Source organism: Astyanax mexicanus, chromosome 2, assembly GCF_023375975.1.
Source record: "Astyanax mexicanus isolate ESR-SI-001 chromosome 2, AstMex3_surface, whole genome shotgun sequence".
Classification (NCBI taxonomy): Eukaryota; Metazoa; Chordata; class Actinopteri; order Characiformes; family Acestrorhamphidae; genus Astyanax; species Astyanax mexicanus.
Window position 1 is genome coordinate 10,406,752 of NC_064409.1, and position 15,877 is coordinate 10,422,628.

The 15,877-nt window shown below is 39.6% G+C and overlaps 1 protein-coding gene across 1 annotated transcript in view; it reads right to left on the minus strand.

Annotated features, from left to right (window-relative positions):
- arhgef39 (Rho guanine nucleotide exchange factor (GEF) 39) overlaps window positions 1-15,877 on the minus strand; it is a 59,265-nt gene that overhangs the window by 13,538 nt on the left and 29,850 nt on the right. Inside the window, exons 6-8 of the mRNA XM_022671218.2 lie at window positions 13,476-13,546; window positions 6,134-6,262; window positions 1,544-1,773 (exon numbers count right to left, since the gene is read on the minus strand). Coding sequence (XP_022526939.2) covers window positions 1,544-1,773; window positions 6,134-6,262; window positions 13,476-13,546 — 430 coding nt within the window. The remainder of the gene's footprint in view (window positions 1-1,543; window positions 1,774-6,133; window positions 6,263-13,475; window positions 13,547-15,877) is intronic.

A 15,877-nucleotide genomic window follows, 5' to 3' on the forward strand; every position in this document is an offset into this window, starting at 1 on the left:
AGCTATATAAATCTAAACAATATTAGTGAATGTACCAAAGAGCGTTTTTTAAAATCTAAAGTCAACAGAATAAGCATGAGTGGAATACGGTGATTTGTCAAATCTACAAAATGGCATAATTCAAAAGGGAGCTGAGCACACATAAGAAAATCCCCTCTTTGTATGAATATTGATAGGCCCAAGTGTTGACTAAACACGGACGCATTAGCTGTTTTGGTTGGAAGTGTACTGGTGTGCAACACACTCGGCTGAATGTTTCATGGAAGCGCGGAGATCATTTAGATGAAATTTGTCACTCAGCGGCAACAGAGGCCTGGAAAGAGATCAAGCAGCGAGGAGACGCATTAAAGCTTGAACCCTTATGTGGAACCAGAGCAATTAGTGAGACGAGAAAAATGATACATGCTGCATTTCTGCTAACTCTGGGAACAAATCTGACCAGCAGAGACTGAAGAGAGAGAGAGATGAGACAGAACAGGCAAAGCTTTGATCCTCTTGAATAAAATATATATATATTATAGTTATTTTAGGCTTTGACTGAACTGTACCATTTCTGTAATCTATTAACCTATTAATCATTAGGCCTGTCACAATAATCATTTTTGTTTTAACGACAATATTTTTCCCCAAAAACAATTGCAAGACAATTTTATGAAACTAATATGATTATAATGGCATAATAATGCAATAACATGACTTTTATACTTTTAATTATTAAAAATATTTAGACACTGAAACACAAATACCATAAAAACACTGTTTTCAAACAAAGTTGATACACTGGCTCATTCACGTTAATAGACTCTCCTCCGTAAGTAAACACAAAGGGCAATAACACTTTTATATTAACAATATATGTTTTGCTGTTGTGTCCATATTGTTTGATAAATCGATAATGTAATTATCGCATCAGGTCTATTAATAGTCATTTAAATAACCATCAAATCAAACCATAATTCTTCTTCTATTCTAATAATTCCCTTATTCTAATAATTCCCAGGTATTTCAGTCCACAGATGGATCACCACTATATGTCTAAAACCCTAAGCAACAGTAAAACAACAGTAATCTGCCCTTTAATCAGGCATTTAAATGGCTTTTTGAAAGGTAAATAGGAGTGTTTTTCTGGGATTAAAAGCATGAATTCTTTTTTTCTAATTTTATTTAATTCCCCCCCCCCATTTTCTTCCCAATTTACACGGCCAATTACCCAACCCACTCATTAAGACTCCCCCTATCACTAGTAAGGCCCAACACATTAGGAGGGTGAAGACTAACACATGCTTCCTCCGATACATATGAAGTCAGACACCACTTCTTTTCGAGCTGCTGCTGATGCAGCATTGCTGAGCAGCCAGCGGCTCGGCTTCAATACATCAGCTCACAGATGCCCTGTGCTGCAGACATCACTGTAGGAGTGATGTGGGGAGAGAGCACCATCTATTATTATGTAGGTACCTATTCATAATCAATAGCATCAAAAACTAATCCACTACTTTGACTAAACAAGGAAATTATTATTTTTTGTTTGTTTTATACTCACACTGATGAGGCCTCCCTGGCTCTTAGTGTGGCCGAACACTTTGTCCGCAGTGCACTCCTTAAGAGGGTAGACTCTCTGACAGGCGAACTTGTCGGCACTGGTCGGGTGCATGGAGCTGCACGGCTTAGCCTGGATCAGGATATCCGAGAAGAGGAAGAACATCTTGGGTTTGGTCTCTCTGCCTTTAGGGGGCACCGTTTTCAACCAGCCTTCACGAATATACCAGCGGTCTGAGAAAAAGAGAGAAACAGGAGACAGAGATGAGATGAGCCAATTATGTAGTTTCTTAAGAGCTGTTAACAGCAAGAGTTGTTATATGATGACATTTACTTCTAAATACTGGAAATCTAACCGAAAAAAAAAAAAAAAAAATGAACAGAATTATACTGTTATACAATTCGAATGGTATTTATATAGCTAAAAAAGAATACCAGAGGCATGTGTAGAATTTCTCCACTGACTGAGTGGCAGGTATATGATGGTTACTAAATTAGATGCTGACATTTGGAAAGATAAGATGAATTTTCAGGCTTGCCACCGATTTCTTAATTGCCCCGGTGCACCCCGTGATTGCGGCTCTAGCGACAGCCGTAGCGCAGGGTTCAGAATGGACACTCAGAGCAAAAGACAAGCTTTCTATGATTAGCAGTGAGGCCAGGCAGAGGTCAAATTGCTTTTAAAATGCCATGGGTTTAATATGTGACAACAATGAGGACACGGCACGCGATACTCCCAGGTGGCGCATGCAGATTGGGTTTGATGGCTCCGGTAAATTGGTTAAATCCATTTAAACTTGGCAAACTCTACTTGCTCCACATGAAACAGTAATTTAGTTCAACCCTTTAAACTCACAGTTATCAGCAGCCTTAACAAATGTATATGGGGAAATTCTACATTCATTTATTTTCTTGCAGCTCATTCTTGTGGCTTGAAAAAGCAGTGAAATTTAATAGAAAGTGCATTTTTAAACCAATCCAAAAATTGTATCATAATTGTCAAAATAAAGGATACCTTGCACATTATGTAAAAAAAACTGTTAATTCTGTAATATAAAAACTGTACAATTGTTATGTTAGTCAAATAATATATAAAACAATCTATTATTAACAATAAAACAAAAAACTAATTATTCAAATTAAGAATTTTGAATTAAGTCCAGTTAAAAATGTCATACTTTGAGCTTCCATTTCAGTTGAAATGGAATGCAGCAAAAATACATAACTACACCTAAACTGTATAGCAAAACAAACATAGGGGTGTAGGGGTGTGAGATATGGACAAATTATTCGATATTAAATTAATATCCTAAATTAGTTAAGCTCTTTAGAAGTTTTTTTCAGCACTTGGCTTGGCTGCACTCATTTTTCCACAAGATAAAAAGAAGTAGCTTTGCATGTGCATTCACAGTGGACCCCTACCCCACTTTACCTCCAGCCTTTTCATGTAACCACAGTTTACAATGTGTGGCTAATGCTATTTTGCTGTTGTTTGCTGTTGATGTGCTTATTGTGAACACAGATCATAAAATGGATAAAATGATAAAAATATGATTTATCTCACAGCCCTAATATCTTACAGTTAAACCAGGATGTGATGTAATGCTATATACAATGTCAGTGAGGAAATTCCAATAGGAAAGGCCCCATGCAGTAGACAATGTAGTGAATAATGACCGTATTCATGTGAAAGGGTAACTTTTTTTTAAAGCTGTACACTAAATAAGGAAGTACAGTCCTCTCTGGATCTCTCCGATCTCTCCACCGTCCCTTTTGTCCACGCCTTGGACTGACACGTTCAAGGAGGTTCTGTCTTCTCCATCAAGAGTGCGTGGTTCAAAGAGCGGGAACTTGGAGCTCCCCTTTCCGTGTTGTACGCTTTCAACTCCCCCTGTCAAAGAGCACCTCTGCCCAGCTACAAAGGCCCAGCGGTTTTCTGGGTGCTAAAGGTTGCACTACAAAGGCTCCTGATGTGACCGGGCCAAAGACCAGGAGACACATGAAAGCCTGTCTCCGTATTAGGGGGACTGGATGACACCGAGCATGATCATTGTTAATTTGAAGAGGGGACTTTGTTTGATAGGTTATACTTTCATGTCAGGAATCTACAAAGCCTTCAGCAGAAAAGGTTTTCAAAGCCCTCGGGCCTCTCTTGAGCTGAAATTCTTCCCGCTTCCATCAGCTGACATGCATACTCACTTACACGACGCAATGACCTTTTAGGACATGAACCGTTGTCACCAGGTTTATTAACATAACAATTTAATGACCATACCATTGTTAAAACATCAGTGTAGACATGGACAATAATATAAAAAATCAACTAAAACTATAATCAAAATTGATTATAGTAGCCCTTAAATTGTTTTGATAAAAATAAAATTCTTTAAGCAACATTGACACAATTTTTAATAATAAAATGTGTGTCAAATCTGGAGATTTGGGGCTAAATTACTGAATAAACTCTGAGTTTCTCCTTCGATAGATAAAAATTTGTAGACTGCAAAATTCCATGTCTTTTCCAAAACTTTCTGGTTATTTTTATTTTTCCACAAATTCCAAAATCCAGGTTGGGAATTGCTATTTTTAGATTCCATGACTTTTCCAGGTTTTTCCCAAGACTAAGAAACAAGAGTTCATTCTGCTTTTGTTGGCATGTGTGTGACTCTTTACTGAAATATAGATTTTGTAGCATTGTGGTGAGGATTTGATTGCATTCAGCAACATGTTGGATGATGATCATTCCTCTTCAATCCCAAAGTACTGGATGGAGAACCATTATTCCATTCCATTTCATTCAATGCTGGGGGACATAATATCCCTCCAGCCCAAACCTGGCATTAGGCATAGTAACAATAGGTTCATGTTTATCTGCTCCAGAGAGTCTTACTGTTTTGACAAGCAGAGTGTGTGGTCATTTTGCATAAAGTTTTATATGAAATTAGGTTTTGTTGTGGTTAAGTTTGCTATAATTGGTCTAAATCAGTCATTTTTATGACATGAGCATTGGGTACAGCATGTTCAGTGTTCTAGTTCTAAAACAAGAATCTCTTAAAAACTTAAGAGAAGAAGTACATTGTGACCTAATTTTTAACAACTAGAACACAGTCATACTGGCCACCTCTACTCAGTCTTGCTAGTTAAATCTGGTCTTTCCTTCTGATCACAGCCACTTATTGAGTGAGATAATATAGCATGCCTAGCAGTGTGACCTCAGAGCTTGGCTTAGCAGTGTAATCTTATAGTGTAGCCTAGATGTGTGACCTCTCATAAGGTGGTTCCCTAGCTATGGTTCCTATAGTGTAACCTCACAGGGCGACCTCATTATGTGACCTAGCAGTGTGACCTTATAGTGTGACTTAGCAGTTTAACCTCAAAGTAGAATGACCTAATTTTTTTTTAGGTTTGTATGGTGAAAAAGTGAAACCGTGAGCTGAGCATACAAAGTGAAATGACGTAACAAGTGCATCTTTCTTTCTCTCTCTCTTTTCTTTTTTTTGTGGAAGGACGGGAGGTGGCAGCAGCAGTGGTGGCGGCAGAGGGCCTCCTCAGGAGTCCCAGGAAACAGACAGACTGTCTGGCGTATCGATGTCTCATTGATTCGGGCTTTGTGTCTGAGAATCACTCTCGCCCTTATCTCCATGCTTGCCACTTAATATTGTTGAGGGGCTCCAATGCCTCTCGCCAAGCATCAGGCTCTCTCTTAGGCTCTTCAGGGCAAATGATGGGGAAGGTGCATACACTGGGGTGGGTTGAGTTGCCTGAAGAAAGAGTGGGCAGAAAGATGTGGAGAGAGAGAGAGACAGAGAGAAAGCTTATTGGACGAGAGCACGAAGCTCAGTGGAAATCCACGGGCCTGAAAATCCCGCATAAGTGGGAGGGTCTTTTTAACATTTCCTACATCCGGCCCAGCGTGAAATGAGACCACTGCTTGTTGGGTATTCATCACCAGCCTCGAACCACCTTTGTGCACGCACACGTACACACTCGCACTTCCTCTCTCTCTCTCACACACACACACATTCCCTCCCTCTTTCTCCCAGCTTGCTTTTCATCTGCCGGTCCACGAGATGAGGAGATGCGCTAATTGGTCCTGGGGGAGATTGGCAGGCCAAGGCATTCACGACAAGGCACTCTCACTCACTCTCTCTCCCTCACTTTCTCGCGCTTTCTGTAGCTGTCTCTCTTTTGTTACACATGGGCATTCTCCCTCGGGACAAACAACAGGGAAGAAAGGACCTCCAATCCACAAGTAGCGAGAAAGAGAAGAAAGATGGAGAGAACTGACGGAGGGCACGCTCCACCTTCCCAATTAGTGCCAAGAGCTGGTCGATACTTTCGCTTAATGCTCTCGTCTGAGATTATCGCATGCAAAGACAAACTCATCTTGCATCACTCTAATTGATTGCGGAGAAGCGGAAATGTTTGAAACCGCTGCGTTTCAACTTACCTCCTTCCATCCCTTATTTACTTCCCTCTCTCTCTCTCTTTTCTATTCCATCAAGAGAGAGGGAGAAGCAGAAAGAGCGCTAGAGAGAGTGTGAGAGAGAGAGAGAGGGTTAGATAAAAGGAATAGCAGATCACAGACTCTAACCTGGAGCCAGCAGCCTGGTCTTTCGGCCCTTGAGCAGTTTCTGGACCCTGCGCAGCTGCAGGTGGTTCTCATGGCTGCGGGCGTTGTCCTGGATCCGCTGGGCGACCTCAGAGACGGCCCTCGCCGCCCCTGCAGAAGAACGACACACAGCACAGCACAGATGAAGCAGCTATACGAACCAGCCTGCAAACACTGAGAACTTGGAGAAACACCAGCAAATGTTCAGTGTTTCTTTACAGCATCAGTGAGATTAGTGAAATAAATACAGTGGAGCCTTTTAATATTTAGACAATTTGTCATTTTATCTCTGTACACAACAACACTACATTTGCAGCTAAATCAACTGAGTAAAATGTAGACAGCAAATAAGGAACACTGTATATAACATACATACATAACATACCTCTAGTAAAACCTTCTGTTTCTGTGAATAATTAGGTTCAAGTTAGTTTAAGTTTGGCTTGAAATATTTTAAACATTTTCAGGAAGATTAGTGTATTATTTTTGTAATTTGTGTCTGCATTTATGTAGTTATTTGCACAGTATCTTTACTGTAGTATATCCAATTTTGTGGGTAACTTTTTATTTTTTTCCTACACCTGAATTTGAGGCAAAATAAAACTCTTCAGTAATCAGATTATTCAAGTTATTCAAGAAATTTTAAATAAGTTTTGGTCCAGAGAAGACATTTCTGGATTATGTTGATAAATGCTATCTACTTTGCATTATACAGCTTTAATTTGAATTTATGGATTGCACAGTGAAGTGTCATTACAGACAATGATTTGAATGTGAGGGCCCAATGAGCACTAGCTTTCAATATTGACTGTCTGCCATGTCTGATTTGCACAGGAATTTCTCCATATTCTTTGAATCCTCTGATGATATTATGTATTGTTATTTTCACACTATAAGACGCACTTAAAATCCTTTAATTTTCCAAAAATAGTCAGTGCACCTTATAATCCGGTGTGCCTTATGTGTGAATTTTACCAGTCAGGTATTAAGGAGCAGTAAAGCCACTTCACTAAAGTTCAGCGCTATACTGGAGTTTTTGTTTAGTTCTCCAGCAGTATTAGCATTACCTGCTAACCGCGCAGGTCTACCTCTTTGGCCATTCAGAGGTGAGTAATATCATCTCGTAGCCTGCTGCTCACCCTAATTAGCACTGCTGGAGCAGCATTAGCAGCTAACCACAGCGCTAGCTCTTTTGCTGTTCAGAGGCATGTATAAATCGGACTGTAGTCTGCATGTTTACTGTGTTTAAACAAGCTACGTGGGACAAACTGCTAGCTAATATCGCCCTGTCTTACCGGAACACTCAGGGTTCCTCAGTGCAGTGCTGTTTTGAGGCATTTGCCGCTAACTGCTAGCAGTTAGCCGCTAATGCTGATGCTCCAGCTTTAGTGGAAATCTAAGCTTACTGTAAATAAACGGAAGCACTTTACTCAACCAAATAAACAGTTTTTAGGAGTGGAATCTGTGTAGATTACATACAGCACTTATTTGACTTGTCTGACTCGTCATTTTTTTTTTTTAAGAATTACAGTTTTGTTTATTTAGCTTAGCTTTATAGGTCTGCTGAATTGAGAAGGAAAACATGGCAACACCACTGTTCCTACTACTAGTTCCTACTGTCGCAGTTACTGAAATGCGCCTTATGAATGTAAATAGATCAGAAAATAGACGTTTATTGCTAGTGCACCTTATAATACTGCGCCCATTATTGTCTGTAAAATACAGTACTGTAGATGGCTGAATATATACAAAGTCTCCAAAATTTAACGTTTAGGACCATTTAAAAAAAAAAAAATCCATAATTGTCCTTTTTGGCTATTAGCTGCATGTGTGTAAGGACAGTTCTGAATAATGTCCAAACCTGATTCTCTTATAGTCAAGGAATAACAGTTGAAAGGAATGGTGGAGGTAAAAGTGAGGTCTAAAAGAAAACTTTTAGAAAAAAACATTTCATAGAATTGCTCGGAACGCAAATTACAAACATATGTGTTTGGATACCACTGTACATCGTAAGTAACTGAAAATGTAGGGATTTGTTTCTTTATTGTTACTAGATTGAACATAAGGCATACAAATTATACTTGTTGTCTCTCCAATGAGTGAGATCCTGTGAAGCAGGGCTTCATAACACAAAAAAAGAAAAAGGGAATAAACCAGAAGCATCAGAGCAGAGAAAATATATCAGTGTCCATATATTTGGGATAAGTCAAAACTTTACGAGTACCAAAACCAACTCTCCGGTCCATTGTTCTGGTACAAGAAAGAGCACACCGGTGGGTTAAATAATAGAGAATGGACTGGTATATCAGGGAATACTAAAGTAAAGGAGCGAATGAATCAATAATTCTTCCAAATATGAATTATAAACCCCTTTACATCAACAAGTCAAAATCTCTCCAAGATATACAAATATATCAAAGGCAACCATAAAGAAAGAAATACACTACCATAACCTCAGCAGATTTGTCACAACATAAAAACAGCGGTAAGTGTCGAGAGGGTAGAGTCTGTACAGTTCTGGTACAAAGTCTTACAAAAAGAAGTTGTTGCAAAAGTGACAGAAAGACAAATCTCATGAGAGAAAAGCAAACCCGATTTTTAGACAAAGGCAAAAACACTTTCTTTAACGCAACATTTAATCTTAATGAATTTATTTCCCAAGCAAGTGTGGCCCTTGGGCAGTTTCTACTCACCTACTCGTCATGAAACTTTCACACAACATAAAGGGCAGCAAACATTTTCGAGCCTATATCTGCACATAAACTCGGCTCCAGAGGCAACCGCAGGATGAATTCTGTAGAAGCATCTGCTCAGATCCGTCCAAACATCTTAAAACTCAACAGACAGTGTTTTACCTTACAGCAGAGCAGTGACCTTGAATGTACCAGCGAGGCAACGATGGGATTTTTCAGGGCTGAAAAGTGGAAAGTTCTTCACTGGCCAAATCAATCATCTTAGCTGAGCAAGCAGATCACATGCTAAAGGCAAAACAGGCTCTCAAAACTCAGAGACTAAACTGAAAAAAGGCAGGTGGAGCAGAGCATTGGCAGAGAATAAACCTCTGCTAAAGTTTGTGGGTTAAACACTTCATGGATTTGCACCAACAGAAAAAATACACACAGAGGATGACTCAGAGAAAGCACTTTTTTACATTAATTTGAGACTTTTCTTCCAAACTGTAGGAGCAATGTAAAAAAGGGTACAAACCTATGGGCCCTATCGTACACCCAAGCGCAAGGCGTGTTGTAATGCTCATTGCTATCTTACACCCGTCAACTGTCTATTTCCACACCTTGTGCCTGCATTGTTAAAATGATGTTGGAATATATCTACACTGATGGGCGTGGTGGTCTGGAAGTGAAGTGTGTTCAGGTAAATTTCTAGCGTGTTCCTATTTTGGTGGCGGAAGGTCACTGTTATTCTGCAAATTACTACAGGTTGATAAATGGTGAAATAATTAGAGATTTGCCAACTACAGGGGTTGAACAATGAAACTGAAACACTTGTCATCTTAGTGTGGGAGGTTTCATGGCTAAATTGGAGCAGCCTGGTGGCCAATCTTCATTAATTGCACATTGCACCAGTAAGAGCAGAGTGTGAAGGTTCAATTAGCAGGGTAAGAGCACAGTTCTGCTCAAAATATTGCAATACACACAACATTATGGGAGACATAACAGAGTTCAAAAGAGGACAAATTGTTGGTGCACGTCTTGCTGGTGCATCTGTGACCAAGACAGCAAGTCTTTCTAAAGTATCAAGAGCCAGAGTATCCAGGGTAATGTCAGCATACCACCAAGAAGGACGAACCACACCCAACAGGATTAACTGTGGACGCAAAAGGAAGCTGTCTGAAAGGGAGGTCTGTCACCACAATAAATTATTGTGGTCTAAAACCAGGTGTTTCAGTTTCATTGTCCAACCCTGTGTATATACCAACGCTAGGCTTTCGAAAATGTATAAAAATCATTTTGGGGTTCAAATCAAACTCCTACGATGATGTCACAAATGCATACACTTCATACGCCTGCAGATTCTGTACAGAGCGTATAACCGTGCCCTACCCTCGCAGGTTTGTGTTAGGGACCATCACCATGTTTGATTTTGCCATCAACCCCCTAGAGACAGATGACCCAGCGAGCGAAAATTAACACATTCAGACTCAACTGATTGAGTTGGATCTGCCGCAGTGGGGTGTGTGTACATGTCTGCGTCTCCCTTAATTAGATGGCGGGTGCACACACACCCAGTTATAGGCTGTTATTCTACCCTTAAAAAAGCACAAGGCCACGGGCGGGACGAGCTATGCTCGGCTAATTGACAATAAGTCTTACCACAGTCGAGCACAATGTCAGAAATAACGAAGCATTCATATAATCAGTTAGTGATCAGATCAGTCAGTCAGTCATTATACATCCAGCAGTTAATAACAGATTATTGATTAGTTAGTTTAATCAGGCAACTGCATTAAAAACACTTAAACTGCTGTGTAACAGAAAATATACAGAAGCAGTGTTTTTCTCTCCATTTAGCTAATTGTGCCACTGTAATTTAAAATATTTTCCCTCATTGATGCCATGTTTTACTAATTTACTATCTTTGGGTAGGGCTTTTGCTAGTGGCTGGGCTTAGAGGTGGGTAATGTGACAATATATTATCACTATATTATTATCATACATTTTGTTAATGTGAAAATGTGCATAGTGTGGATATATTCACTGCTTATACAACATTGACCAGTTGCTTCATTTATTAGAGAGTATATTTAGTCCAGTCTAATTAGATAATTGCAGTGTTTTTTTTTTTTACTAAATTTGAAAGTAGGCAGTAGGGGTGGGTGATATGTTCACGATATCGACACTTTTGGTGAACAAAAAAAAAAAAATCTTTCACGTATACACTACTGTAACAAAATGAAAATGAAAATGTATTATTGCATGAAACATGATATGGGACACCACTAACTGAGAGCTTTAAAAAAAATATACAATATATATTTTTTTTTTTCAGATTTGTAATGATCCAGAATGTCATGACACTAATAATGCACTCCACATATAATCTGTCTCTAGTAGATATATAATGGGAAATGCTAGGCCTTTGTAGTATAAATCTGGATTGGATGTGATTTATGTGGACAATTCTAGCCAGAAGCTACAGGTCACAATCATAACCACCAACTTTACTGTCTACTGTGGGTAGTAATGCCTTCTATGATGTATTCCTGGTTCAAGGCATGGTAAATGTCTGCAAACCTCACTTGAATTCCAATAATTCAAGCCACCATGCCATGAGCACGGTGACCAATGTTCAACCTCAGTCACAAGAACATACCTCACAAATTATACAGATGCAGGCATTCCCAAGTTGCCCCACTTGTTATTCAATGACTTTTGACAACCAGTGCTGAATGTTACACATGACAACATAGTTCAATAAGTTACTGAAAGGATATTAATTGGTTTAGATTAACTGTATAAACAAGCTCCAAACTGTTGTGTAATCTAACAAAACGTAGAGGACTCAAGCAGCTCATTTCTTTCGTGTGTTGCATGTAAGCGAATTGGCTAATTACTGCGCAGCTAGTACATTCACTGGCACAGACAGTAAAGCAGTGGAAAACAACAATAAACAGATGGAAACTCAGCGCTTTGGTCTTCGGTTTGTGTAGAGACAAGTTGCAGGCCCCTGAAATGTGGTGCTTGGGGCGGTTTCTCCATAATAAAATAATCACAGCCTAATTGGGTCACTTATCTTTAGAAGAATTACAGCAGAAACCAAAAGACGGCGTGTGTTTTCGGCCTTCGGAACATCTCCTCGGCCCCCCTCGCTTTTAAGAAAACCCGCTCTGTAATTGTGTTTCAACAGAGCCGTGTCTGACGCATTAATAATACAAACCAGCTCATTTCACATTCAGCAGACACTTTCTCCCCATCTTTTTCCTTTAATATTACCCATCCAGTTTGTTTAAATAGAACTCAGTCGCTGGAGCTCTCGAGTGGTAACTTTTTTTTAATTAACCTTTGACAGCGTCGGAGTGGTCTAGGTATGTGTGTGTGTGTGGTAGGTTTCAGGCTAAGAGGCGTGCAGGAGTGTGTACTGAAATAGTGCTTTAAATATATGATAGATGAGGAGTGTGAAGTGTTGCAATTACCACAATTAAAGCCACGTCATTCCACACAGAACGTTGACAGAGAGAGGAGGGGGAAATAAAACAAAAAAACAGAAGAGGGAAAAAAAAAAAGAAAAAAGAAATAATAAACTCTCCACAACAAGAGGGAACTGGAAAACAACAAAGCCGACTGCGATTCTCACTGCTAGTTTGCTTAATCAGATACAGCGTAATTTGTCTGGGGTTGTTTTTAAATAATTCCCTTTACAATATACCCAGGCTGGGTGCGGAAACTTAAGGAAAGCGAGAGGGAGCTGGGGAAGAAGAAGAAGAAGAAGAAGAAGTAGGAGGAAAAAAAAAAAAAAAACGAAGTAAAAAGCGTCTCTAATGAGAAGAGGAAAGAGCTGGTGGAGGGGCAAATTTGGATACGTACCTTCATCTTAGAATCAGGGGCTGTTTTAATTTGTAAGCAAAAGCAGCATGCAACCAATGAGATTTTAATTGATACACATAAATAATTCCTTGTGTACACTGCCGCTTAAGTTGGATTTGCTGTTTATTTGACGATCGAAATTAGTCATTATCGGGGCTTCTGTTGATGTTGGAGATGTTATTTATTTATATTTTTCGCACGCTTGATATCCTCTGATCTGGTCCCAATTAATTATGTCAAAATCCACACAGGGAATTTAGACTCACGTTAAGCTTCGCCGTACTTTCATCCTCGGCGAGCTGAGCAGTGCTGTGACAATAATGGCAAATGAACGATGAAAGGAAAGCCCAAAGTTGCTCTGTTTGTCACCCTAACAAAGACAAGGGAAGCCAAAAAAACTTCTTCAGAGGCAGATTTGTTTTGCCACCACACACACACACACACACCACTTCTGGCACCTTTTTTTTTTCTTCCTTTTTTTCCACCTCCTCTAACCGGCCAAGGTATCCTTGCTTACCGGCGCAAAAGCACCCCGAGATCACACGAACGCTGAGCGATCTTTTGAGGTTTCTAAAAATTGACAAACAAGAATGGAAGGCAAATTTGACATGCATAACAAGTGTGGCTTTGGGTGATAGCAATTCTGTGGCTTGATACAGATCTCAACAATAAAGTACCAACAAAAAAAATCCAGGCTGGCTGAACCCATCAACATTTTTGTCACCGAGCGCTAACAGGATAAAGGAGCGTTTGTAGAGCTGCGAGACGGCGGAAGCTCTTACTTGAAAGCTGTTGGAACTCTGGGTTGTCTGGACTGGTGTTCTCTGTCAAGTCCCTCAAGAAATGCTTGTACCTGGGGGAAGAAAAAAGGGAAAGAAAATGGGAAAAAAACAATAAAAATCCACAAATAAACAAGCTAAACAATGGCTTATTGCAACATGTCTAAAAATACACCCTTAAGAAAGAAAAGAGAAACACTGAGAGACAGTGTGAAGTCAGGGTGAAGAGGTTGGACAGGCGGCATCAACGCATGATGAGATTATTCACACTAAGAGATCGGCGGGTCACAAACAAACGTTTTTTTTTCTTCTTCTTCTTCTTTGGGTTGAAGAATAAAGAGCTATTCATTTTATGTTTGTACATTTGTTTGAGTCAGTAAACAAGCAGCTCAGAAACACTGCTTTGCTCGCACTCACCGTGATCGAACAGTGAATTCTGTTTTATTCTATTGTATGGCTACAGTTAGTTGACAGGAAAGAAAAACAATGGGGAAAAGAATAAGGGGAAAAGACTGACAGATCTAGGAAAAAAAAAAGCAAGAGGAAGACAATGTATTTCCTGTCGTCCACTGCACATAAACAAGTGAATGAATTTGATGGGGTCAAGCTCTGCGCGTTCAGGAAAAATTAAATATTGATTATCGTGCTATTGCTGCCCTGTTCAAAGGCAGGGAGAGAAAAAGGTTATTAATGGCTGGCCAAATCAAGGGCCCCATTAAGGAAATGACCCCTATCGCAAGGTGAGGCCAAATTGAGAGGGAGAGAAATTTGGGGGGCAATTCATTTCGCAGTTTCAGAGGCAGAGATAAAGACAGAGTGAGCCTTAATACCGGAGATTACAGCTCACTTAAATAGAACTCCAACATCTGAAGACATCAAAGGCCTCTCTCAATTGAGACGGCACTTAGAAAAGTTAGGCGCTGTGGCAGTGTCAGCGCTGACTGTTTGATTCTCCATCGGCTCTGGCACTTTGATTTTCAAGAGATTTCAACTTAAGAGAAGCGGGTCTTCAGCAATGCAGATGCAGTGAGTTCTCCGTTACAGAAGGTATGTAGACGTCAGAAGTCTGTTGTTCGAGAATGAGCTTCAGTCTGGATTTAGGTCTGTTTTGGCTGATACGCTTGAAGAAACTAAGACTTTGTGAAGAGTTAGCACCCCCTGCTGGGCAGGCGTACTCAGGTAAAAGTTTTTCTCTGTGTAGATTTGCAATAGACAAAGATTTTAGAAAGGCTGCTGAAGACAAACAGGCAAAAAAAAAGAACTTAAAAGATTCAAACAAGGTAACTGATATACAAGCGTGTGTGTACCAAGGCCTGTTTTGGTTGTGGCTTTCATACATGTCTCTTGAGGAATCAGACAACAAATTTTGACAGTAGATAACACCCCAGTTGGGCTGGCAAGCTTAGGTCTTTAGTGATGCAGATGCTGACGAAGATGCATTCTCTTCTGTAAAAGGTTTGCAGAAATGAGACATATAGTACATATACTCCTGAGAAATTTACACTTTAGATTTAGGTCTGTCTTGGCCATTACACTGGTTTCTTGATTAATCTGACATCAATCTTTGAGAGGAGCCAGTGCCCCTGCTGAGCTGAAGTGCTCAAGTCATTAGCCAAGCAGATAAATAGTTTTTTTTTCCCTCAATATAAAGTTTGTTGCATAAAGTTGCATTCTCATATAGACAGAAATATTTTCAGGAAAGCTGCAAGAGACGAATAGAAAAACAAAATTAATAAACAAAAATTATCCAAAAAAGCATGGCAAGGCCTTAGAAGCCAGTTAAATAGTAACTAGCAAGCCTCAATGATATGTAAAGAAAACAATATGGAAGGGAATTATATACCTATTTAGGTTGGAAATGTAAAGCCTCAATGATAAGAAGAAGTAACAGATGCTAGCATGTGTTGTCCAGACATAGAGAAATCTTACTTTGGTACAACTTCTAGAAATTTTACTTTGCATTTAGGTCTGTTTTGGCCTTTTTGTTTCCTGATCAATCTAACAACAAACGTCATGATAAGTTAGCACCCCTTCCTGGGCTGGCATTTTCAGACAGGTTTATTTTTCTATGCAATTTCTGCATTCTCATGGAGACATAAATGTAGAAAAGCTGGTTGTAATTTTCTTTTTTTGATAGTTTAATGTTGCATAGAAGTCACAAAAATGTATAATGATGGCTAGGAGAGAGAGCAATGCATGCTTCAGACTGGTTCTGAGTGCCCTTGCTAACTCAAAACAAATGGGCTTTTTTATTTAAAGGTTTATACAACATTGAGCACATGCAAGTAATTAACCCAACCATGTGTTTATAAATGCTCATTAAAATCTAGCAATCAGTTGCGGGTGTGTCAGCAGTCTGCAGTCTGGTATCAGCAGCAGATGAAGGTATGTCCTTAAAAGCACTC